Raw genomic sequence first — 25,898 nt, forward strand, 5'->3', positions numbered from 1 at the left:
AGAAAAGCAAGCTCTGGAATCAGATGAAAGGTTTCCACTTTAGAGCTTTAACTGCATAAAGGTGGTTCTAGTGAGAGAAAACACTCCCCAAATAAAGATTCATTGAAATCTTAAATATACAATGAAAAGAGCTAACCAGAGGGCCGGATACAAGCTGCTCCACTCATCATGTTCTGATGGCAAATCTACTTTTCTTCTGCATCTTTATTACATTTATCTGTACTGCATTCATTCGACCCTGGCCGGATAGCTGCTCAGTTGCTTACAGCATCATCCCTGTACCCCAAAGTTGCAAGTTTGATCCCCAGTCAGGGCACATACAGGAACAAATCAATGTTTCTCTCTCTTCCTCCCTTCCTCTCTCTTTAGAATCAATAAATAATTAAAAAAAAAAAACCCTCTATATCAGGCCCTGGCCAGTTGGCTCAGTGGTAGAGTATCAGCCCAGCGTGTGGAAGTCGTGGGATCGATTCCCGGCCAGGGCACACAGGAGAAGCGCCCATCTGCTTCTCTAACCCTCCCCCTCTCCTTCCTCTCTGTCTCTCTCTTCCCCTCCCGCAGCCAAGGCTCCATTGGAGCAAAGTTGGCCCAGGCACTGAGGACAGCTGCATGGCCTCCACCTCAAGCACTAGAATGGCTCCAACCACAATGGAGCAATGCCCCAGATGGGCAGAGCATCGCCACCTAGTGGGCATGCTGGTTGGATCCCAATCAGGTGCATGTGGGAGTCTGTCTGACTGCCTCCCTGCTTCTAACTTCAGAAAAATACAAAAAAAATAATAAATTTTTTATTTATTTATTTTTATTTTTTTTACGGTGGGGGAGCGGTCGCGCCGTGGGAGGGGCGGCCCGGCCCCCCCCAAGAGACACCGGCGCGCCCCCGCGCGGGGGGTGGGGCGCCGGGAGGGGGGAGAGCGCGGCGACAGGTCTGCTTCCTCGGCCCCGGGATTCGGCGAGCGCTGCTGCCAGGGGGGGGGGGCTGTAACACGGGGGGGGGGGGGGGGGTTGGGCCCGTCCCGTCCCCCCCCCAACCCCGGAAGGGGAAAGGAGGAGAGAAAAGGACGGGGGACCCCCGGGCCACCTTCCCCGCCGGCCTTCCCAGCCGTCCCGGAGCCGGTCGCGGCGCACCAACGTAAAAATAAATTTTTAAAAACCTCTATATCAAATAAACCTCTGGCATCATTTTAATGGGATGTGTTTATAAAAATCATCACAAGTCAACGAAATATGGTCTGCATTAACAGCCTCTCCAAGGAGCTTGTCTTGCGCCCCCTGGTGGAACCAAACCCTTGCCCAAAACTAACCTCAGCTGTGTAAATGTAGATGGTGCTGAAGTTGGCTGCCACCAGAGCCCTCAGCATGAAAAGGAAGCCAATGAGGCCGGCACTAGGGAGCAGGAGGAGAGAGAAGTTACCAGAGGCAACGTGGAGGGCCTTTCGGGGCTGGCCCAGTGCTTTCCAGGCGCTGATACACACTCACAGCTGGCCAGCTGCTGCTCGGCTGCCCTGACCATGGGCTCCTAAAGCAAATGTCTGGCTCAAACCTTCAGTCCCACTACCCCAGTGTGCCATTCCAGCCTGACCCACCGCCCCCCAAAAATGGTGCAGTTTGCATAGTAAGTGATATATATTAAAACTGAGGCCACTCTAGGGTTGCAAGTTAAGAGTGAAATTAATTTGCACATCACTGGTATGTTTATATATGTACACACACACACAAATTATATGTACAATAATATGTATAGTTATATATATAATTTTATATTGGTTACATATACAATTATATATAATTATATATATACTACAACTATATATAGTTATATATATAATTATGTGTATACATATGCATATATGTGACATTATATTACATTACTATATTATAATATATCACTAAACTATCTTGACAGTGGTCAGGATCATTTGGTTAACAACTAGAGTCCCATTCCTTCAGGAAGCTATGCATAAAGACCTCAAATGTTTGGGTGGCAAAGGGAGTCCACCCATACCAATACCCACATCCCATGATAGCTGAAGAGGGGCCGGGTCAGAGGGAGGAGGTAGGGAGGGAGCAGGGTAGAGGCCAAGCAAGATCATTCTAGACAACCAAGCAGCCCACTCCCGGCCCACCCGTGAAAGGGACTTGACCCTGCCCCCCAATGAACACTATGGCTTAGAAGACCCCATCTCAAAACCACTGCACAAAACTCGATTGTTTTGAAGAAACCCGAGAGAAAATACCTTGAGGTGCAAATATTGAGGAGAAGAAAGAATAAAGCCGTGCACCCCATGGTGATTGCGAGGCTCAGCCGTCTGCCCAGAAAGTTAATGCCCAGGATATTCAGAGGATTCACTAGAAAGCAAACAACAGAGACGATTTCTGGAACCATGAAAGCAAGGGGCATTTAGCAACACCGCCAGGGATGCCTCCTGGTCATCTCAGAAAGAAGCTACTTCACCCAGACCTCGTGCACATTCCAGCCAAGACCCAGTCACGCTGCCATCAATTTCATGACACCTTTGGCCCTAGCTGGTTGGCTCAGCGGTAGAGCGTCGGCCTGGCATGTGGGGGACCCGGGTTCGATTTCCAGCCAGGGCACATAGGAGAAGCGCCCATTTGCTTCTCCACCCCCCCTTCCTCTCTGTCTCTCTCTTCCTCTCCTGCAGCCAAGGCTCCATTGGAGCAAAGATGGCCTGGGCGTTGGGGATGGCTCCTTGGCCTCTGCCCCAGGCGCTAGAGTGGCTCTGGTCGCGGCAGAGCGACGCCCCGGAGGGGCAGAGCGTCGCCCCTGGTGGGCGTGCCGGTGGATCCCGGTCGGGTGCATGTGGGAGTCTGTCTGACTGTCTCTCTCTGTTTCCAGCTTCAGAAAGAAAAAAAAAAAAAATTCATGACACTTTTAACATACTTTCCCCATGTGGGTCCAAGAATGACAAGTATTGGTGTTTATCAAGGATATTTTATGCCCGGGACGCTTATCATGTAGGTCTGTTGTACACTGCCTACTTGCTAGACCTATATTTTCAATGCTTTATACTGTTTTTCATCAAACTCAATGTTAAGTACCATTATTTTATGTCTAAAACAAAGAGTACCTGCAAATTAAAATCTAGTACGCTATTGTAAGACACATCCCAATTTCGGAGACGTTAAAATGTGAAGAAAAAATGCATCTGACAACTGATAGCACGTAGTGCTTCACAGCTCTGCTCCTTCAGACTTCTCCCCACCTCGGTCCACACTGGAGGGCGTCAGCATCATTCTGGGAGTCGTTCAATTTTACCAAACAGGAGCCAAGTCTAAGAAGGGTCTCACTTCTCTCTTCCGGGACTCTCAATGGCCTGCCCCCCACCTGAAACAGAAAGGGGCCCAATACCTAGGAGTACTTACAAGCAATTTCGCCGACGGTGCTGATGATCATGGTGCGGTAGTCGGAGGGAGCAAACATGTGGCAGTGACAGAGGCTCTGGCTTGGGCTCTCCTCCGAGGCCCCCACGCTCACCACCACCTCGGACTTGGACCTCGAACCGCAGACCAGGTCCCGCTCCAGCAGCTCGGCGCTGGCCAGGATCACCCCGTAGTAGGCAAAAGAGATGCCCAGCCTGGAAGGGAGAAGAGATGGGCGTGAGGAAGAGCCGGTGCCTCCCAGAGCTGCCAGGAGAAGTGAGAGAATTTCAGGGGAAAGGCGGAAAGGCAGAGCGAGGGGGGAACAGAGGAGGGGGGAGGGGGAAGAAATCCGGGCTCACATATCTAGGGGGGACTAGAGGCCATCGGACCGGCTCAGGGAGAACCCCACAAGTCTGGGAAAGGAGTTTAAAGTCTGGATTCATTTTCTGTTGCTATTGTAAGAAGTTAGCACCAGCTTGACCTGTGGTGGCGCAGTGGATAAAGCATCGACCTGGAAATGCTGAGGTCGCCGGTTCGAAACCCTGGGCTTGCCTGGTCAAGGCACATATGGGAGTTGATGCTTCCAGCTCCTCCCCCCTTCTCTCTACCTCTCTTTCTCCTCTCTAAAAATGAATAAAAAATAAAAATAAAAATAAATTAAAAAAAAAAAGAAGTTAGCACCAACTTTGTGGCTTAAGACACACATTTCATATCTCCCAGTTCTGTGGGTCTGGCTGACTCTCTGCTCCGAGTCTCTGAGGCAAAAAGGAAAGTGTAGGCAGGGTCGCCTGCCTTTCTAGGGGGAGGACAATCCATCTCCCAAGCTCACCCAGGTGGTCAGCCCTGTGCGGCTGGCCGTAGAACGCATCTGTTTCCTTGCAGGCTGTGGGCCAGCTGTTCTCAGTGTCTAGGCCCCTGGTCCTTGTCTTCAAAGCCAGCAGCATGTTCGAGTCCTACTCATGCTCTGGGTCTCTGTTCTCTCCTCTTCTCCTTGTGCCTCTTCCCGTTTTCTCTTCTCCATTTCTGACTCCACATGGGCAAAGGCCTCTCCTCTTAAATACTCAAGCGAGTCAATGGAGCCCACCTGCCGATCCCAGAATCCTCTCCCTACAGTAAGGCTCGTGATCTTAATTAACGTCCACACAGGCCTTTCCTATCAGCACCCAAATTAGTGTTTGACTGACTCACCAGGAGACGGGGGCATCTTGAGGTCATTTTAGAAGAATGCCTATCACAGAGGGTCTTCAGCAGGCCATGAGGAGTCAGGGAAGGTTTTTGATTTTGCCTTATATGTTTTTCCTATTCCTTTTTTTTTATTGGCTTTAGAGAGAGAGAGAAAGAGAAAAAGAGGGGGGGGAGAGAGAGAGAGAGAGAGAGAACATGGATTTATTGTTCCACCCATTCATGCACTGATTGGTCGACTCCTGTGTGGGCCTCCAACCGGCGTGCTGGTGTCTTTGTTTTTCTCTACAGTAGCATCCAGAGCGGGCTTACTTTAGTAGACCCTCTCCAAATGCTTGTTTCTTTAAAACTCCTTTTGGAATAACTCCCTTCTTACCATATGACCCAGATCTGTAATGTGGTCCGTAAATACTTCACATCCAGTAGGTCTGCGAACCTTCCTCTTTTCTCCTAGGGTAGTAAAAGGAGGAAGACAGATTAGATTTAGTAGCTTAAGGACACGCAAAGATGTCTCTAATATTTTAGATATTAAATATTAATAAAATATGTAAAAACGAGGACAACATGGGATGTGGGGGTGAGATAACCACTGAGCTCCCATGAGTACAGCCCCATCCAAGCCCATAATCCTTTTCATCACATTCATCCCAGCCAACCCGTCCTTGCACACTTCTTATTATCACTGACAGGTACCTAAACTCATTGTGTTTGTGACTCTAACCCTTCCACCTCTCCTTCTCTTACTGGTACTGGTGAGGGGTACGGTAGAAAATAGAGGAGGATAGATGAAAACAACCATAAAACTGATGGCAGATTTTTGTAATATTAATATTCAAATAGGTATAGAATAAGTGAAGGAAGCAAGAGAGCCGTATCTTCCCCACATCCCTAGTACACTAAGTCTTGGCTCTGTTCCAACCAATTCTGACCCCAAAAGTGGGTGTTATCTCTCAGCCTTCGTAATAGATAGTAGATTAATACCTATTAGAGCCCTGGCTGGTTGGCTTAATGGTAGGGCATCCACTCGGCATGTGGATGTCCTGGGTTTGATTCCCGGTCCGAGCACACAGGAGAAGTGCCCATCTGCTTCTCCACCTCTTCCCCCCCTCACTTCTTTCACTTCTCTCACTTCTCTCTCTCTCTCTCTCTCTCTCTCTCTCTCTCTCTCTCTCTCTCTTCTACTCCTGCAGCCATGGCTCAATTGGAGCAAGTTGGCCCCCCAGGCACTGAGGATGGCTCCATGGCTACTGCCTCAGGTGCTAAGAAAAGCTTGGTTGCTGAGCAACAGAGCAACACCCCAAATGGAAGAACATTTCCCCCTAGTGGGTTTGCCAGGTGGATCCTGGTCAGGGTGCATGTGGGAGTCTGTCTCCGCCTCCCCTCCTCTCACTGAATAAAATATATATATACACCTATATACCTATTAGTACCTACTCTTGGAATAGTATCTCAGGATTTATTTTCCTTTAAAAACATTAATTTAGCCTGACCAGGGGGTGGTGCAGTGGATAGAGCGTCGGACTGGGATGCAGAGGACCCAGGTTCGAGACCCCGAGGTCACCAGCTTGAGCGCAGGCTCATCTGGTTTGAGCAAAAGCTCACCAGCTTGGACCCAAGGTCCCTGGCTCCAGCAAGGGGTTACTTGGTCTGCTGAAGGCCCACGGTCAAGGCATGTATGAGAAAGCAATCAATGAACAACTAAGGTCTCAATGAAAAACTGATGATTGATGCTTCTCATCTCTCTTTGTTCCTGTCTGTCTGTCCCTATCTATCCCTCTCTCTGACTCTCTCTCTGTCCCTGTAAAAAAAAAAATAATAATTTAAGAACAATTTTTTTAAGCACACATGAGACACTAATAAAAAGTTACTATGTACAGAATGAAAAGAAAGCCTCGGTGTACCCCAAGTCATTGATAACATCCTCTGACCAAGAAACGTAATTAAATTAGAAACAAAAAATAAAAAATTAACTTATAATTCATTGGTTAAAGAGAAACTTGTAACAGTTACAAAATAGAAATAAAAATAAAGTTACTCTGTAACAAAACTGAATGCAGCTAAATGGCTTATTAAAACTAAAATAGACTGAAAATAAATAAGCTAAGCACTGAGCTCAAGTAACTAGAAATTAGGAGAGCCTAAAAAGCCAAAGGAGAAGACAAAATAAAGAATAATAAAAGTTAATGAGACCATCATGAAAAAAAAAAATCAATATAGAGAACACAACCAAACAACAATCTTGTTCTTGGAAGTTTAATAAAATAGACAAACCTCTACTAAGACCAAGAAAAAAAGAGAAAAGGCACAAATAAACCATATCAAAAAATAAAACAAAAATCTCACATAGATTTTTTTTTTTTTTTTTGAAATTCACAAGTGAATACTAGGAAAAAAAATCTATCAATATATTGAAAACCTAGATGAATCAGACAATTTTCTAAAATATTGGCATTAGCCAAATTGACTCAATTAAAAGTATTAAACAGCCTGACCAGGCAGTGGTGCAGTGGATAGAGCATCAGACTGGGATGAGGAGGACCCAGGTTTGAGACCCTGAGGTTGCCAGCTTGAGTGCGGGCTCATCTGGTTTGAGCAAAGCTCATCAGCTTGCATCCAAGGTCACTGGCCCGAGCAATGGGTTACTCAGTCTGCTGAAGGCCCGCGGTCAAGACACATATGAGAGAACAATCAATGAACAACTAAGGTGTCGCAACACGCAACAAAAAACTAATGATTGATGCTTCTCATCTCTCACCATTCCTGTCTGTCCCTGTCTATTCCTCTCTCTGACTCTCTCTCTGTCTCAGAAAATAAATAAGTGAATAAATAAATAAATAAAATAAAAGTATTAAACACACGAAGACCCTAACCCTTTTGTAAATTTAAAAACAGGTTTAGCCCTGGCCAGTTGGCTCAGTGGTAGAGCATCGGCCTGGCGTGCAGAAGTCCCAGGTTCGATTCCCGGCCAGGGCACACAGGAGAAGCGTCCATCTGCTTCTCCACCCACCCCCTCTCCTTCCTCTCTGTCTCTCTCTTCCCCTCCCGCAGCCAAGGCTCCATTGGGGCAAAGTTGGCCCGGGCACTGAGAATGGCTCTATGGCCTCTGCCTCAGGCACTAGAATGGCTCTGGTTGCAACAGAGCGGCGTCCCAGATGGGCAGAGCGTTGCCCCCTGGTGGGCGTGCCGGGTGGATCCTGGTTGGATGCATGTGGGAGTCTGTCTGACTGCCTCCCCGTTTCCAACTTCGGAAAAAAAAAAAAAAACAGGTTTAAAAAGTCCTTTCTGTGCTCACTTCAGCAGCACAAATACTAAAATTGGAACAATACAGAGATTATCACGGCCCTTGTGCAGGAATGACATGCAAATTCGTGAAGCATTCCATATTAATCTTTTTTTTTTTTTTCATTTTTCCGAAGCTGGAAACGGGGAGGCAGTCAGACAGACTCTCGCATGCGCCTGACCGGGATCCACCCGGCACGCCCACCAGGGGGCGATGCTCTGCCCCTCTGGGGCGTCGCTCTGTTGCATCCAGAGCCATCCTAGCGCCTGAGGCAGAGGCCAAGGAGCCATCCCCAGCGCCCGGGCCATCTTTGCTCCAATGGAGCATTGGCTGTGGGAGGGGAAGAGAGAGACAGAGAGGAAGGAGAGGGGGAGGGGTGGAGAAGCAGATGGGCACTTCTCCTGTGTGCCCAGGCCGGGAATCGAACCTGGGACTTCTGCACACCAGGCCAATGCTCTACCACTGAACCAACCAGCCAGGGGCATTCCATATTAAAAACAAACAAACGAACAAACAAACAAAACCCTTTTCCTTCTAAAACCCCTGTTTCCCCACACACACACCTGAAAATAAATATTAGGCATAAATTGCTTTATATTTCTTTAGCAATCATTCAGAGTTTCATTCTTATCTTGGAGATTCTGCTGTTGAGAGGGCGGGGTGGGGCGGGGCAGGAAGGCGACTGCAGCCACGTCTGCTGGAGTCTGGGCTGACCCTCCTGTGGCAGGGGAACCGGATTTCTGAGCTGCTGTGTGAAATGAACGCAGGCCAACCCTGAGAATCCGGGAACCGTTAGAATTTAAATGCCAAATTTCGTCTTTCAAAACCCATTTAAAGAAGTTTCTAATTTTGATATCAAAATAAGACAAGGCCACTGCAAGAAAATTAAATTATCAAGCAAACTCTCACCTACAAACGATGCTGCTGGTCCTGTGACCCATTATATTTACAGTGGTCCCTTATCTTTCGCAGGGGTTAAGTTCCAGAACCCTCCGTGATAGGCGAAAATACGTGAAGTAGCAAACTTATATTTATTTTATTATTTATATATATATTTTAATTTTTTTACAGAGACAGAGAGAGGGATAGACAGGGACAGACAGACAGAAACGGAGAGATGAGAAGCATCAATCATTAGTGGGTTTTTTTGTTGTTTTTTTTCTTTTCTTTTCATTTTTCTGAAGCTGGAAACAGGGAGAGACAGTCAGACAGACTCCCGCATGCGCCCGACTGGGATCCACCCGGCACGCCCACCATGGGGCGACGCTCTTCCCACCAGGGCGATGCTCTGCCCATCCTGGGCGTTGCCATGTTGCGACCAGAGCCACTCTAGCGCCTGAGGCAGAGGCCACAGAGCCATCCCCAGCGCCCGGGCCATCTTTGCTCCAATGGAGCCTTGGCTGCGGGAGGGGAAGAGAGAGACAGAGAGGAAAGCGCGGCGGAGGGGTGGAGAAGCAAATGGGCGCTTCTCCTGTGTGCCCTGGCCGAGAATCGAACCCGGGTCCTCCGCACGCTAGGCCGATGCTCTACCACTGAGCCAACCGGCCAGGGCCAATCATTAGTTTTTCATTGCGTCTTGCAACACCTTAGTTGTTCATTGATTGCTTTCTCATATGTGCCTTAACCGCGGGCCTCCAGCAGACCAAGTGACCCCTTGCTGGAGCCAGCGACCTTGGGTTCAAACTAGTGGGCTTCTTGCTCAAACCAGATGAGCCCGCGCTCAAGCTGGTGACCTTGGGGCCTCGAACCTGGGTCCTCTGCATCCCAGTCCGACGCTCTATCCACTGTGCCACCGCCTTGTCAGGCTTATTTATATATTTTTAAAGGCTTTATAAACCTTCCCCACATTTTTATAAACCTTTCCCACACTGTTATTAATCTTTCCCACAGTCTTACAAATACTTCCTATGCTCTTAAACACTTTCTACACACTGAAACCTACGTAATTTTAACAACATATAAAATTCTATATGGGTACTCACCAGTGAATATACTATAACCTGATGGATGAAGATGATGATTTAATATTTTTCTAATATGTTTTAGTTAATATTTTTTATATTGATTTCCATTTTTTAGGATAGAAAATGCTTGTTTTACTGCAAAAGTAATTAAAATAATAAATATATAAAAATACCTACATACCGCAAATCCCACAATATAGTGAAAAATCCATGATACAAAATTAGATATATACAATTTAAAAATCCACGATACAGTGAGACTGTGAAAAGTGAACTGCAATATGGCAAGGGATGATTGTATTATTATTGTGCCCACTGTACTGATGAGGAAAGTGAAGGTAGGGAACCAACCAGGGCTCTCTGGTGGCGCTGGATCCAGTCCCATCTACTCTGCTCTTGTCTGTAGTCCCTCCAGGGGCAGGGCTGAAGAGCCAAGGCTTCTCTCCTTTAGCCTTCCTCAAGTAAGTGGGCTTCTGTGTGGCCTCCACAGGGTGGGGGTGAGACCTCCCTTCTGGGCACTTACCAGGATAGGCTCCACCAGCTTCCCCTCCGGCATGACCGAGCGGTTCATCCTGGCGATGTGCTGCAGTGTGGCCAGGGCAGCCTGCGTGTTCCCCGTGGAGACGTTGAACCGCGCAGATTCAGGAATAAACTGGGCACAGACAACAGAGAACCTCAGAGCTGCAGCTGCTGCGGACCCTGGTCTCCGGGGGATGTGCCTCTGCTGGCCTCCTGCCCTAACTACACCGATGTCCCAAGCTCCAAGGCACACAGCACAGCAGGCGTGCCCTCGCATTCCAGGGTGATTTGGAACAAAAAAGGTCTCCCTCTCCTCATCATGGTCTCATTTTGGATGACAGCAGTCGGATGCTGAGCTTCGTACCAATTTGGGTCAACATACTCGTTAATGCCACGAAATTCGTACGTCCAATCAGTAAACCCACACTGCGCCTGTGTCCTCCACGGCTCTGTCACCCCAGTCCTTTGCAGGAATCCCAGGATCCCCCCACCGTGCATCAGCCTACAGGGTGACCACGGCAGGCGCCTCCAGCACCCGCAACATGGAGGGATCAGGCCTGACTGTCGAGGCCCTCACCCCACTGATCGCCGAACATTGTGAACAGCACTCTTGGCAGATGGCACAGGCCTCCACTGACGCTGGGACCCGGAGAATGAACCTGACCTCCTCCCTGCGCCTCCTGCCTCTTACCCAGTCAAGGCCGGCTGATTCTTCCCCAGAAAAGCAAACCCCGCCAAGGCGTACCCAGAGCCCATTCCCACGGCCAGTGGGCAGCCCGGGTCCTCCTCATCGCCCACGGGGATCACCCTGACACTTCCTGACTGCTTCCTGCCCTCTCCTGCCCAGCTGCCCTCAGCCCTGCACCGGCTTCCCAGCATATAACCCTCTTACACATCCAGTGCCCCTGGCCTGCCAGGCCCCCCCAGTCTGGACACAGGCTGTTCCCCTGGTCTCCCGCCAGCACCCCAACCTACCTGCTCCCCCCAATTCCGCACACCCACACCTTCACACAAACTTTGCACATCAGCCCTGCCAAGTGCCCTTTCCACACGAGCTCACTGAGATGGACACTTAATTCAAGAGGCGGCCATGCAGCCACAAGGCGCAGAGCCAGCTGGAGGGAAGGATGGAGGGGCCCGTGAGCTTCCTCACCCTGAAGGCCACGATGAGGATGATGCCGGGGATGGAGGCAATGCGGATGAGCCAGCGCCACCCGACGGTGGGGATGATCACGGAGGCCAGGCCGATGATGAGCAGGGAGCCAGCCAGCCAGAAAACCTGGGGTGAGAACGGGGAGGAAACCCCTCCTCGCAAACATGCTCCCCGCCTCTTCCCTCGGGAGCCGCCCCGTCCAGCACGGTCCCACTGAAGAGGGCGAGAAGGGAGGGAGGGGCTTTGAGGAAGCGGGTTCGGGCTCTCCCCAGGACCTGCATGAACAGGCAAAGTCCCTTCAGCTCTCGGTGGCCTCCTTTGCTTGTGGGTGAGTGGGGGTCTCAGCTAGACAAAGACTCAATAATGTCACCACAGTTTTAAAGATCTGGGACCCCAGACATTGACTTTTTTTTGAATAAATAATTCACTGGTTCGTAAATCAAGGGACAAAGGAGAACACTAAAAAGGTTTTCTCCTAGTTCCCAGCCATCCAGTTTCTATTCTTAGAAGGAACCGGAATTCAGTTTCTTACAGTTTCTTTCATCGTGCATTGTGTATGTTCTGAACATACACAAGCGAACAAGGATGGAGGGTTATGCTCTCTTTTTGTTACAAATGGCAACACAGTATAAAGAACGCTTTACGCCTGACCTGTGGTGGCGCAGTGGATAAAGCGTCGACCTGGAAATGCTGAGGTTGCCGGTTCGAAACCCTGGGCTTGCCTGGTCAAGGCACATATGGGAGTTGATGCTTCCAGCTCCTCCCCCCTTCTCTCTCTCTGTCTCTCTCTCTCCTCTCTAAAATGAATAAAAAAATAAAAATTAAAAAAAAATTAAAAAAAATTAAGAATAGAGCCTGACCAGGCGGTGGTGCAGTGGATGGAGCGTCGGATTGGGATGCCGAGGATCCAGGTTCAAGACCCTGAGGTCGCCAGCTTAAGCGCAGGCTTACCAGCCTGGACCCAAGGTCGCTGGCTCGAGCAAGGGGTTACTCGGCCTGCTGCAGGCCCATGGTCAAGGCACATAAGAGAAAGCAATCAATGAACAACTAAGGTGTCGCAACAAAAAACTGATGATTGATGCTTCTCATCTCTCTCTGTTCCTGCCTGTCTGTCCCTATCTCTGACTTTCTCTCTCTGTCTCTGTAAAAAAAAAAAAAAAAGAACGCTTTACACTTTGCTTTTCAGAATAAAAAATAGAACCTGGAGATCATGTTATAGCAATAAATAGCAAGGCAGCCGATGACGGCCAGGCCCCATCGGTCGGGAAATAGAACGGTTCTGAGTATTTGGCCTGAACATCATTTCCCCTCCGGAAGACGGAGGACCAACAGTAACTGCATCCCACTGCACAGAAAAGGACAGAAGATGATCTCATAAAAGATCCTTTGGGGGGTCTACTTGGGGGTGACTATTTCATCACCAAGGAATTCTATTACAACAATCTAAACAAGATGGTTTCAGGAAGTGATAAGGACTACAAAAAAAAGAGAGGAATGTGATAGAGAGTGACTTGAGCAATCAGGGATGACCTTTCTGAGAGGCAACGAATAAGGTCAGTAACAAACCAGTGCAGTGACCAGGTAACAGGAAGTGTGGCATGAAAAGGATTTTAGTAGTGAAATGGCAATATATATATATATATATATATATATATATATATATATATATATTTTTTTTTTTTTTTTAACTTATGGATATGGCACACATTTTGGAGGTCAAGGGGACAGGACTGATGGACGCTACTGTTGAGGGTCTGTTGACAGGTGATAAATGAGTAGGGCTTGGGGTTCACTGAATGACAGTGAGGGAAACACAGGGGTCCAGGATGGCTCTTAGGTTTATGGATCCAAAGACTTTCTATTAACTGCAAGTAAGGGTCTTCAGAGGAAGATGAAGAGATTAGTTCTATGAATGTTGTATTTGAGGAGCCTGTAGGATATTTAAATCACTATCAGGTAATGACCACATGGGTCTGAAGTTCAAGGAGGTACTCTTAATTGTGGGTAAGGATTTGGGGGTTCATAAGCACATAGATAATGAAAAACATTGGAATGAATTAGATGACCCAAGAAGACCTGGGAAATAAGAGGGCATAACCAGGACGCATGCCAAGCAGGGAGTGGCAGGTGCAAAAGAAAATGCCCCCAAATGATCCTGAGCAGGACCATACTGATTAAATGATATTAAATGTAAAATCTAACTCCTATGTATTAAAAGTGTGTGTGTCCATCTCAACAAAGAATCATTGGGCCTGACCGGGCAGTGGCGCAGTGGATAGAACGTTGGACTGGGATGCAAAGGACCCAGGTTCGAGACCCCGAGGTTGCCAGCTTGAGCGCAGGCTCATCTGGTTTGAGCAAAAGCTCACCAGTTTGGACCCAAGGTCGCTGGCTCGAGCAAGGGGTTACTCGGTCTGCTGAAGGCCCACGGTCAAGGCACATATGAGAAAGCAATCAGTGAACAACTAAGGTGTCGCCACGAAAAACTGATGATTGATGCTTCTCATCTCTCTCCATTCCTGTCTGCCTATCCCTGTCTATCCCTCTCTCTGACTCTCTTTGTCCCTGAAAAAAAAATTAAGTTAAATTAAATTTAAAAAAAAAAAGAATCATTGGAAGAAATCTGGGAGGAATGGAAGGAGTTATCAGTGCTTGTTAGGTTCTATTTTTTTTTTTATTATTGCCTATATTTGGTGTCAGAAAAAGTAAAAAGTTAAAAGCAATATTCTAGTACTTTACAGCCAAATATACAATGCCTCAGTGGGAAGGGCTGTCTTTTTCCTGGAACCTCTGGAAGATCAGGATAATGGCGGCATCGAAGATGGTACAAGGACACCTAGACTGATGTAGCTTCTGGATGCAAAAACCTCTAATCAGTGGCCAGCAGGGGCTGAGGAGGGCTTGAGAGCATCCAATCTCTCACCTGGACAAATGGCTCACAGGGAGGTGGCAGTGTGCCATGTGCCCAGGGGCATGAATCAATTGCATATTAGCAGACCCTAATATCCTTGGAAGGGAGGTGAGATGCCCTAAAAGGGGTGGTAGCTATGTCCCTCCATAAAGAAAGTTCATCCCATCATCCCAGATGCATGCCTGGGCTTCTGTCATTTTAGTGAAATCAGCCATTACAATGTTTCCTGCTTACTAAGGCAGAGGTTGCCGCGCTCTGAACGGTGCTGGTGGATGACGGGAGATCCGGCTCAGAGGCCTTGGAACTGGACCTCTGGTGTTAAGCAACGCTCTTTGGTTGGTACCAAGCAATAGGAAGTGTGCTAGTCAAACAACAATCAACCAGCCAGAAGGAAAACCATGTACCTCAGCTTCTCTAGGGTCAGAGGGCTGGATAGAATTCTGTTTACCTTACCTGAGACAAGGGGAGCATGTAGCCTCGATATTTGGTAGGCAGAAATTCAGTCTTTATGATAAGCCTAAATGAGAAAGGGGAGAAAACGTAATTTTGTTTTTATAAAATCAAGAAACTTGCCCTGGCCAGTTGGCTCAGTGGTAGAGCATTGGCCTGGTGTGCAGGAGTCCCAGCCAGGGCATACAGGAGAAGCGCCCATCTGCTTCTCCACCCCTCCCCCTCTCCTTCCTCTCTGTTTCTCTCTTCCCCTCCCGTAGCCAGGGCTCCATTGGAGCAGGGTTGGCCTGGGCGCTGAGGACGGCTCTGTGGCCTCTGCCTCGGGCGCTAGAATGGCTCTGGTTGCAACAGAGCTGCGCCCCAGATGGGCAGAGCATCGCCCCCTGGTGGGCATGCTGGGCGGATCCCGGTCGGGCGCATGCGGAAGTCTGACTGCTTCTCGTTTCCAACTTCAGAAAAATACCAAAAAAAAAAAAAGAATCAAGAAACTTGTGGTATTTCTTCTTGCCACAGAGATAAAGAATTAGAAAATGTGGACATTTGTCATTGTGAAATGGCAAGAAGTATGCATTGTTCTCTGCCCTGGCTCCTGCTAACATTTGGTCTTTGACTTTGGTCTCCTGACACAGCTCCTAAAATGCTTGAACTTTCTTGTATGATAGTGATGCTGGGTGACACCTGTGGAGGCCAAAGGAGGCCTCAGCTTGGCCCTGGCCGGTTGGCTCAGTGGTAGAGCATTGGCCTGGCGTGCAGAAGTCCCGAGTTCGATTTCCAGCCAGGGCACACAGGAGAAGCGCCCATCTGCTTCTCCACCCCTCCCCCTCTCCTTCCTCTCTGTCTCTCTTCCCCTCCCGCAGCAAGGCTCCATTGGAGCAAAGATGGCCCGGGCACTGGGGATGGCCCCTTGGCCTCTGCCCCAGGCACTAGAGTGGCTCTGGTTGCAGCACAGCGATGCCCCAGAGGGGCAGAGCATCGCCGCCTGGTGGGCAGAGCGTTGCCCCCTGGTGGGCGTGCCGGGTGGATCCCGGTCGGGCGCATGTGGAAGTCTGTCTGACTGTCTCTCCCCGTTTCCAGCTTTAGAAAAATAAAAAATAAATAAATAAAAAATAAAAAATAAATAAATAAAAAACAGCCTGACCTGTGGTGGCGCAGTGGATAAAGTGTCGACCTGGACATGCTGAGGTCGCCGGTTCGAAACCCTGGGCTTGCCTGGTCAAGGCACATATGGGAGTTGAAGCTTCCAGCTCCTCCCCCCTTCTCTCTCTCTCCCTCTCTCTCTCCTCTCTAAAAATGAATAAGTAAAATAAAATAAAATAAACAAAACAAAACAAAACAAAAACAAAAAGCAAAGGAGGCCTCAGCTTGATACTGGGGATCGGGTCCTTGTCACTGAACAAGAAGGAATTCAAGAGAGTGACAGATTTAGCAAAGCACAGTAAATATATTAAAGCGATATTATGCACTTGAGAAACGAGAGCAGGTGACCTCAGAAAATGAGATACTTTGGCCTGACCAGGCGGTGGCGCAGTGGATAGAGCGTCGGACTGGGATGCAGAAGTACCCAGGTTCGAGACCCCAGAGGTCACGTGCGGGCTCATCTGGCTTGAGCAAAGAGCTCGCCAGCTTGGACCCAAGGTCGCTGGCTCCAGCAGGGGGTTACTCGGTCTGCTGAAGGCCCGCGGTCAAGGCACGTGTGAGAAAGCAATCAATGAACAACTAAGAAGTCGCAACGCGCAACGAGAAACTGATGATTGATGCTTCTCATCTCTCTCTGTTCCTGTCTGTCTGTCCCTGTCTATCTCTGCCTCTGTAAAAAAAAATTAAAAAAAAAAAAAAAAAAAAAGAAAATGAGATACTTTGATGGTGTCCGGGTGGAAGGTTTTATTAAATGTGGGCAAGGGGGCAGATAGGGTGGTCCTCTGCTCCTGGCTGTGGTGGGGTGGCTGCCTACTCAGCTCATCCTTGCCTCTCCTCTCCAGAGAGCTATTTCTCTTTGGTCCTCCCAATCATAGGAAATTGGGGAGGGGGACACAGGAGAACAGGTCAGTGACAGTCCACTCTGTGATGCTCCAACCAAGACAGAGAAGGGAAGGGGTAGAGCCTGAGGCCTTTGTTCCTTATTCCAACTTTCCAGCCTCACTAGGACCATCTTTTGTTCTGGTGAGATAACTCTCAGTGGGCTCCCTGGTGGGGGTTGGGCACTAGAAAGACTACATCATGATTAGAAACTTGGCATGTTGGGTCCTACCCCCATCCTCTGGGGAGAGGAGAGAGACAGGAAAATGAGTTGATAATCAATCACGCCCATGTGGGGAGGCCTCCAGAAACATCTCTAAAGTATGGTGCTCAAAAAGCTCAGGTTGGTGAGCATATCTGTGTGCAGGGAGGGTGGTGTACCCCAACTCCACAGGGACAGACGCTCCTAGGCTCAGGACGCTTCTGGACCTTGTGCTGTATCTTCACCTGGCTGTTAATTTATAGCCTTTGAAATGTAATTTGGAATAAATAACTGTAAAGCCAGGAGGCACGGCCAGGACCACCACTATCAAAGCAGCCCGGCCCATGCAGGTTCGCATTGGATTTGGACAGTCGGTAAAGAAACAGCAGAGCCACAAACTGATGGGCCATAGTCTTTAATTCTAGCTTGCACCCGGCGGGCAAGTAAAAAATACACACTGGGCTCCAAAACCCAGTCACATTCAGTGCTCACAAAGCCACTGACTTATCCGAGTTTCCTAGAATCAAAGGTTTCTAGCTCACCAGCCTTATTCTCCTCAGTTCCCCATCTCCTTCCTTATCCCAGATACAAACTCTACACAAACTGGCATCTCACTCAACACTCCGCCATCTTGGCTGCTTCTCCTGGCCTCCTCCACGTGGCCTCTCTCTGCTCTGCTCTCTAATGCTATTCCAGGAACCGAGAGCACAAACTCCCATTCCGCCCCCTCTTTATACTGTAGCTTCACAACCTCTAATCCAATATACAAAGTAGGGAAGTCTCTAATACAAAGTCACTTCTCTGAGGCATGATTGGATTGTACCACCCCACATCAAAATGGGGTGGGAAAGGCTTAATCCCAAAACCAAGCCCCAGGCTACAAGGATTCTCAACACACATTAATATCACCTGGGCAACGGCCTCTTTGTGGGCAGCGTCATATTTAACAAAGTGAGCATAATATACTCTATCTGCCCAACAATAACCCTTTTGCAATCGTAAGTAAACTATTTAACTGGGTCCTGTCAGGCACTCGAGCTGATTCTTAAACCCGAGAAGGGGTTTGTGGGAACTTCCGGTGTGTGGCCAAGTTGGACGGAAGTCGTGGGCAACCTGAGGACCTACTATTTGCAAGTGGTGTGTGAAGAAGGGGGGCAGGCTTGTGGATCTGCACTAACTCTGGGTAGGGGCAGAATTGAATGGTAGGCTATCCAGCTGGTGCCAGACAGTTGGTTGGTGTGGGGAGAAAAACCCACACGATTGGTGTTAAAAATGGAGTATTGTCAGAAATAGTGAGTGCAAGAGTTAAAGGAAAACAGAAGAGAGTTTTTCCTAGCTATCATACATCAAAATATAATTGTTACAGCTGTAATATAAACAGAGCCTCTTCAAGATGGAGTCAGAGCTGCCATCCCAGACAACCCGCCTTGCTGTCTTTCTCCTTAGACCTCTGGAATGTTAAAAATGGGCAAAAGGACCTTTGGACAGGGCCTGAAGCAGCTCTGTATTCCAAGCAACTGTTTGCAAAGATAACAGAAAATTAAAGTCAGTCTACAGAATTAGTCACTGTGTTGGCTTATCTGCACCTATAGAAATTCCTTTCTTAGCTTATCAGTGGCCATAGAAATTCCTTCCTCCTTAGTCCTTTCTCATAAATACCCCTGGCCTTCCCCTCTTAATTCAAAAACTCGGTTTTTGCCTGAATCGGTGCTTCCTGAATACTTATTCTCTTGGATCAAATAAACATTCGTTGTCCATCACTGTGAGTTTTTTAGTTTTTAGGTTAACACAACTAATATCCACATGCAAAAACAAAAATAAATTTAAGACTGCTCTTCTGTTTACATTTTTATTACCACTGGCACTAGAAGTCAAAGTTATTTGTTCTCAGGGCCCTGGCCGGTTGCTCAGTGGTAGAGCGTCGGCCTGGTGTGCAGGAGTCCTGGGTTCGATTCCTGGCCAGGGCACATAGGAGAAGTGCCCATCTGCTTCTCCACCCCTTCCCCTCTTCTTCCTCTCTGTCTCTCTCTTCCCCTCCCACAGCCAAGGCTCCATTGGAGCAAAGTTGGCCCAGGCACTGAAGATGGCTCTAGGGCCTCTGCCTCAGGCGCTAGAATGGCTCTGGTTGCAATGGAGCAATGCCCCAGATGGGCAGAGCATCGCCCCCTGGTGGGCATGCCGGGTGGATCCCAGTCAGGCGCATGTGGGATTCTGTCTGACTGCCTCCCCGTTAACCAACTTAAGAAAAATACAAAAAAAAAAATTTTTTTTTTAATTATTAAAAAAAAAAAAGTTATTTGTTCTCAGCTCTTACTATAATAAGAGATATTAGCCTGTCTATTTTGCTGAGAGAGATGTTGGAAATAGGTTTGCCCAAGTCTGATTCTCTTTTCTAAAATATACTTGGGAGGCCTGGTCGCTTGCTCAGTTGATTATAGCCTTGGTGGGTAAACCATGGCTCACAAGCCACATGTGGCTCTTTGGCCCCTTGAGTGTGGCTCTTCCACATGCGGGCACTACCTTGATAAGGAATGTACCTACTTATATAGTTTAAGTTTAAAAAATTTGGCTCTCGGCCCTGGCCGGTTGGCTCAGTGGTAGAGTGTCAGCCTGGCATGCAGGAGTCCCGGGTTCGATTCCCGGCCAGGGCACACAGGAGAAGTGTTCATCTGCTTCTTCATCCCTCCCCCTCTCCTTCCTCTCTGTCTCTTTCTTTCTCTCCCGCAGCCAAGGCTCCATTGGAGCAAAGTTGGCCCAGGCGCTGAGGATGGCTCTGTGGCCTCTGCCTCAGGCATTAGAATGGCTCTGGTTGCAACAGAGCAACGCCCCAGATGGGCAGAGCATCGCTCCCTGGTGGGCGTGCCGGGTGGCTCCCGGTCGGGCGCATGCGGGAGTCTGTCTTACTGCCTTCCCATTTCCAACTTCAGAAAAATACAAAAAATAAAAAATAAAAAATTTGGCTCTCAAGCCTGACCACGTGGTGGCGCAGTAGATAGAGCATCAGACTGGGATGTGGAAGTACCCAGGTTCGAGACCCCGAGGTCACCAGCTTGAGCGCAGGTTCATCTGGCTTGAGCAAAAAAAAGCTCACCAGCTTGGACCCAAGGTCGCTGGCTCCAGCAAGGGGTTACTCAGTATGCTAAAGCCCGCGGTCAAGGCACATATGAGAGAGCAATCAATGAACAACTAAGGTGACGCAACGAAAAACTAATGATTGATGCTTCTCATCTCTCTCCGTTCCTGTCTGTCTGTCCCTGTCTATCTCTGCCTCTGTAAAAAAAACAAAACAAAAACAAAAACAAAAAAAAAATTGGCTCTCAAAAGAAATTTCAATCGTTGTACTGTTGATATTTGGCTCTGTTGACTAATGAGTTTGCTGACCACTGGAGCATCATTCCAATGTGCTGAAGTTGTGGGCTCAATCCCTGGTCAGGGCACATACAAGAAACAACCAATGAATGCATAAATAAGTGGAAGAACAAGTTGGTGTTTCTCTCTCTTCCTTCCTTTCTTTAAAATCAATCAATCAATCATCAATAAAATATACTTGGAAAATTAAAATACAACCAAGAGCAGTTAGTTCCCTCAACTAATAACAGTCAAAGCATCAGGTTCTAATGAAGTACATGTTAATTCTGTGAATAGAAGAATAAATGAACTCACATTTCATCAGTTTTCTAACTATTCTCTGTTGCAGTTATTAGCAAGGGTTTGGGGTTTTGTTTTGGTTTTTTTACCTATATCATTGTAAAGTAGCATTGTAAAGCCAGTAGTCATGGCCACCATCACATCCGCCTGGCCCATGCAGGTTCACATTCGATTCGGACAGACGGTAATGAAACAACAGAGCCAAGAACTGGTGGGCCATCATCTTTAATCCTAGCTTGCATCCGGTGGGCAAGTAAAAACACACACTGGGCTCCAAGACCCACTCATTCAGTGCTCACAAAGCTACTGACTTATCTGAGTTTCCTAGAATCAAAGGTTTCTAACCTCACCAGTCTATTCACCTCTGTTCCCCATCTCCTTCTCCTGCACAAACTGGCTTCTCCTTCAGCACTCTGCCATCTTGGCTGCTTCTCCTCTCCTCCACGTGACCTTTCTCTGCTCTCTCCTCTAATGCTAATCTCAGGAACCAAGAGAGCAAGCTCCCAGTCTGCCCCACTTTGTAGTATAGAAATCAAAACCTTTCATCTAATATACAAACAAGAAAGTCTCTGATACAAAGTCACTTATCTGAGGTATAATGAGATTCCTCATGAGAGTGCACCACTGCACATCATGCAATCCGTCAAGGGTGTAGGGAAAAGCTTAATCTTAAAACTAAGCCTTAAGCTATAAACTAAGCCTTAGGCTATAACGACAGGCCTTCTTACAGCCTCTCCCCCACACCCAATACAAACTATAAGTGAGCAAACACATATATCATATTTACAAACTTATTTGACCAATAAGCGTTCTGTGGGTTTATGTAGAGACACCAAGGCAGGATACAGAAGAATTTTTAGGAGGAGATTTATTGATTAAGCCAGGTGCATATGACTAACACGGGGTATAGCTGACCCAAATTGTGCAGTGTCAAATATAGCTCTGAGGCTGGTTATATACCCTTAACCACATACAGGTTGGGGGGAAAGGAGGGGGAGCATGACACAATTATTAACAAGCTTATAACATTTGTCTAGAGGATCTATAAAAACATTAAAACTTTCAAAGTAACATAATAGTGATGTCATTTTACATATCAAAGACATTCACAAATCTTTTAGTGTCTATCTCCCCTCCCTTTGCCTAGAGGTATATGTTACTCTCAGGATTCCAGGAGAGAGGAAGAGTTAAAATCAGCGTAGGGTATGTAAATATTGTCTCTTATTGAAAGGGAAAGAAAGTTCTTCAGATAACCTTTATTCTATAATTAGACTAAATGACCCAGTCGTCCTTGCAAGCCAGAAAGCTTCTGCATTCTTCTCCCTCCATTCTCCAAAGAAAGGATGGGGCAAGAAGCCTGACATTTCCTCCAAAAATTAATATTAATATTAAAATTTGCAATTCTTTGGTACCTTACCACAGTATTTATTGGACTGCCCTCTAAGGGATGTTTTAAAATTCTCCTTGACTTTACTCCTCCCAGGTTCCAAAGCACAGACTGATGCATAATGTATGCCCCAGGGGAGAACAAATACATTCCCTACACATTAGGGTGACAATTAGGTGCTCAAATGTCTCCTAAGATATTCTACTGGCCCTTGTTCCAAGGTGCCCAGGAGAGAATGCCCTGCAGGGACATGTTAATTTAAGGGAGGCTGTGAACTTGCTGAAAATCTAGCCTCACCCCTTTCCTGCCCACTCACAAGGCACTGCACGCTCAACCTCATCCGAGGGCATCAGACATATCACACCCTGCTTGACAAAGTCATTTGACACATGCTTCACTTACAAAGCGACAACCCTTTTGACATGGCTATTTCGCAATGCTACAGGCGCTCTGTTGGTCTAATGAGTTTGTAAATATGATATATATGTTTGCTCGCTTATAGTTTGCATTGGGTGTGGGAGACAGGCTGTAAACTGGCAAAGTCATTATAGCCTAAGGCTTAGTTTTAAGACTAAGCTTTTCCCCACACCTTTGACTGTTGCATGATAGGGGGTGGTACACTCTTATGAGAAATCCCATTTGTTGGTCAAATAAGTTTTTTTTTCCAAATAAGTTTTTAAATATGATATATATGTTTGCTTGCTTATACTTTGTATTGGATGTGGGGGGGGACAGGCTGTAAGCAGGCAGGATTCTTTTCTTTTCTTTTTTTTTTTTTAATAAATAAATTTTTGTTTTAATGGGGTGACATCAATAAATCAGGGTACATACATTCAAAGAAAACATTTCCAGGTTATCTTGTCATTTAGTTCTGTTGCATACCCATCACCCGAAGAGAGATCATCCTCCGCTACCCTCCATCCAGTTCTCTCTGTACCCCTCCCCCTCCCCCTCTCCCTCCTTCCCTCCTCCCACCCCCATAGCCACCACACTCCTGTCCATGCCTCTTAGTCTTGCTTTTATGTCCCACCAATGTATGGAATCCCAGGCAGGATTCTTATAGCCTAAGGTTTGGCTTTAGGACTAAGCCTTTCCCACCCTTTTTTTATTATTATTATTCATTTTAGAGAGAGGAGAGAAAGAGACAGAGAGAGAAGTGGGAGAGGAGCAGGAAGCATCAACTCCCATATGTGCCTTGACCAGGTGAGCCCAGGGTTTCAAACTGGCGACCTCAGCGTTCCAGGTTGACGCTTTATCCACTGTGCCACCATAGGTCAGGCCTTTCCCACCCTTTTCTAAAATTAATTAATTAATTAAATTTTTTTTTACAGAGACAATGAGTCAGAGAGAGGAATAGACAGGGACAGACAGACAGGAATGGAGAGAGATGAGAAGCATCAATCAAACCAGATGAGCCCGTGCTCAAGCTGGAGAGCTCGGGGTCTTGAACCTGGGTTCTCTGCATCCCAGTCCGATGCTCTATCCACTGCGCCACTGCCTAGTCAGGCCTCACCCTTTTTGATGTAGGGTGGTACACTCTCATGAGGAATCCCATTATGCCTCAGATAAGTGACTTTGTATCAGAGACTTCCTTGTCTGTATTTTGGATTAAAGGTTTTGGTTTCTACACTATAAAGTGGGGCAGACCGGGGGCTTGCTCTCTCTCGGTTTCTGAGATTAGTATTAGAGAGAGAGCAGAGAGGAAAGCAGAGAAAGGCCAGGTGGAGGAAGCCAGGAGAAGCAGCCAAGATGGCAGAGTGCTGAAGGAGAAGCCAGTTTGTACAGAGTTTGTGCAGAGAGAAGGAGATGGGGAACAGAGGTGAATAAGGCTGGTGAGCAATAGAAACCTTTGATTCTAGGAGAACTCAGATAAGTCAGTAGCTTTGTGAGCACTGAATGAGTGGGTTTTGGAGCCCAGTGTGTGTTTTTACTTGCCTGCCGGGTGCAAGCTGGGAGAAGGAGATGGGGAACAGAGGTGAATAAGGCTGGTGAGCTAGAAACCTTTGATTCTAGGAAACTCGGATAAGTCAGTGGCTTTGGGAGCCCTGAATGGAAAGGGAAGCATTTTCCTTTCCTTGCCCGCTGGGTGCAAGCTAGGATTAAAGACGTTGGCCCACCAGTTCTTGGCTCTGTTGTTTCATTACCGACTGTCCGAATCAAATGCAAACCTGCATGGGCCAGGCAGCTGTGATGGTGGCCGTGGCTACTGGCCTTACATGCTCACAGTCAAACCGAACTCTTCCAACAAATTCTCACGAAGTGAATAGGTTGTGCTTGGGTTGACATGTTTGTTGCTGACCTCATATGGCACTTTTTTTTTTTTTTTTTTTTTTACAGAGACAGAGAGGGATAGACAGGGACAGACAGACAGAAACGGAGAGAGATGAGAAGCATCAATCATCAGTTTTTCATTGCAACACTTTAGTTGCTCATTGATTGCTTTCTCATATGTGCCCTGACCGAGGGCCTTCAGCAGACCGAGTAACCCCTTGCTCGAGCCAGCAACCTTGGGTTCAAGCTGGTGAGCTTTGCTCAAACCAGATGAGCTCACGCTCTCGGGGTCTCGAACCTGGGTCCTCCTCATCCCAGTCCGATGCTCTATCCACTGCGCCACCACCTGGTCAGGCGTCATACGGCACTTTTTAATCTGCAGTTAGTCTAACAAAAAAAATAGTATTTACCTAAAAAATAATGAGCAGCCTCAGGAAAAGACAAGTGAACACAGGCTCAACCCGGCAATCTGCTAGCCTGACCATCAAACATTATTTTGATGAGCCAATACCAAAAAACAAACAAAAAACACTCAAAAATAATTAGCTCAAGTAAAGTCCATAAAGTTGCAACTTATTAATCTGTTAACCACAGTGTCTGTGTCAGTGCACATGGGGGTGTATACACCTCCCTTGGTGGTCCCCTAGGTGAAGTCCTTACCCTTGCGCATGCCCAGACACGCCACAGCCCACCATCGTCCGCAGGAAGACAAACCAGATGTACGAGGGAGAGAAGGAGGTCAGCAGGGAGAAGTAGGCTCCCCACAGGAATGAGATGAACAAAATCTGAAGCAACAAAAGAAACTTATTAGTGGACCTGCCCCCCATAGAAGACAGGGGGAGAAAACCTAATTTCCAAAGGTGATTTTTTTTTTAATTTTTATTTTATTTATTCATTTTAGAGAGGAGAGAAAGAAGGAGGGAGAGAGACAGAGATAGAGATAGAGAGAGAGAGAGAGAGAGAAGAGAGAGAGAAGAGAGAGACGGGGGGAGGAGCTGGAAGCATCAACTCCCATATGTGCCTTGACCAGGCAAGCCCAGGGTTTCGAACCGGCAACCTCAGCATTTCCAGGTTGACGCTTTATCCACTGTGCCACCACAGGTCAGGCCCCGAAGGTGATTTTTAATTTTCATCCAGATACTTGCATCTCTGAGGAGCTGACCCAACAGCGGGCTCACTGATCTCTCAAAATCATCCATCCAACAATACAACCCAAGGCATTCTATTGTCTGAAGGCCCAGAGGTTCTGTGGACGTAAACACCTCCATGCCTGCAGAGAATGTTCATGAGCTTATCTGAGGCAAGATGACGACACATGCCGGGAGCAAGATCTCAAATGCTGAGGAGAAAGAGCTTTGAGGTCCCTTTTATACATTTGGAATTAAGGAGGGAACAGAAGGGGGTGGGAGGAAGCGAGGTGGGGAATCTCTATGGTTGGATTACAGGATAGTCCTGTGTTCATTGAGAGTAGCTATGCCTCTGTCTCTTCCTCCAAAGGGTCTAGAAAAGTGGGTGACTCTGGCATTTCAAAGGT

General features: G+C 47.4%; 1 protein-coding gene and 1 non-coding gene across 5 annotated transcripts in view; one reads left to right on the forward strand and one right to left on the reverse strand.

Annotated features, from left to right (window-relative positions):
- The window catches only part of SVOPL (SVOP like), a 74,247-nt gene that overhangs the window by 20,260 nt on the left and 28,089 nt on the right, over positions 1-25,898 (reverse strand). For all 4 annotated transcript variants that reach the window (XM_066262391.1, XM_066262390.1, XM_066262388.1 and 1 more), the window contains exons 6-13: positions 25,025-25,149; positions 14,844-14,907; positions 11,480-11,605; positions 10,331-10,459; positions 4,940-5,013; positions 3,385-3,596; positions 2,238-2,349; positions 1,305-1,386 (exon numbers count right to left, since the gene is read on the reverse strand). In XM_066262391.1, the coding sequence (XP_066118488.1) occupies positions 1,305-1,386; positions 2,238-2,349; positions 3,385-3,596; positions 4,940-5,013; positions 10,331-10,459; positions 11,480-11,605; positions 14,844-14,907; positions 25,025-25,149 (924 nt within the window). The remainder of the gene's footprint in view (positions 1-1,304; positions 1,387-2,237; positions 2,350-3,384; positions 3,597-4,939; positions 5,014-10,330; positions 10,460-11,479; positions 11,606-14,843; positions 14,908-25,024; positions 25,150-25,898) is intronic.
- Positions 7,848-7,951, forward strand: LOC136327975 (U6 spliceosomal RNA). The gene has a single exon (XR_010730022.1). It is a non-coding gene; the product is annotated as a U6 spliceosomal RNA (small nuclear RNA).

Source organism: Saccopteryx bilineata, chromosome 2 (assembly GCF_036850765.1).
Source record: "Saccopteryx bilineata isolate mSacBil1 chromosome 2, mSacBil1_pri_phased_curated, whole genome shotgun sequence".
In the NCBI taxonomy this organism is placed as follows: domain Eukaryota; kingdom Metazoa; phylum Chordata; class Mammalia; order Chiroptera; family Emballonuridae; genus Saccopteryx; species Saccopteryx bilineata.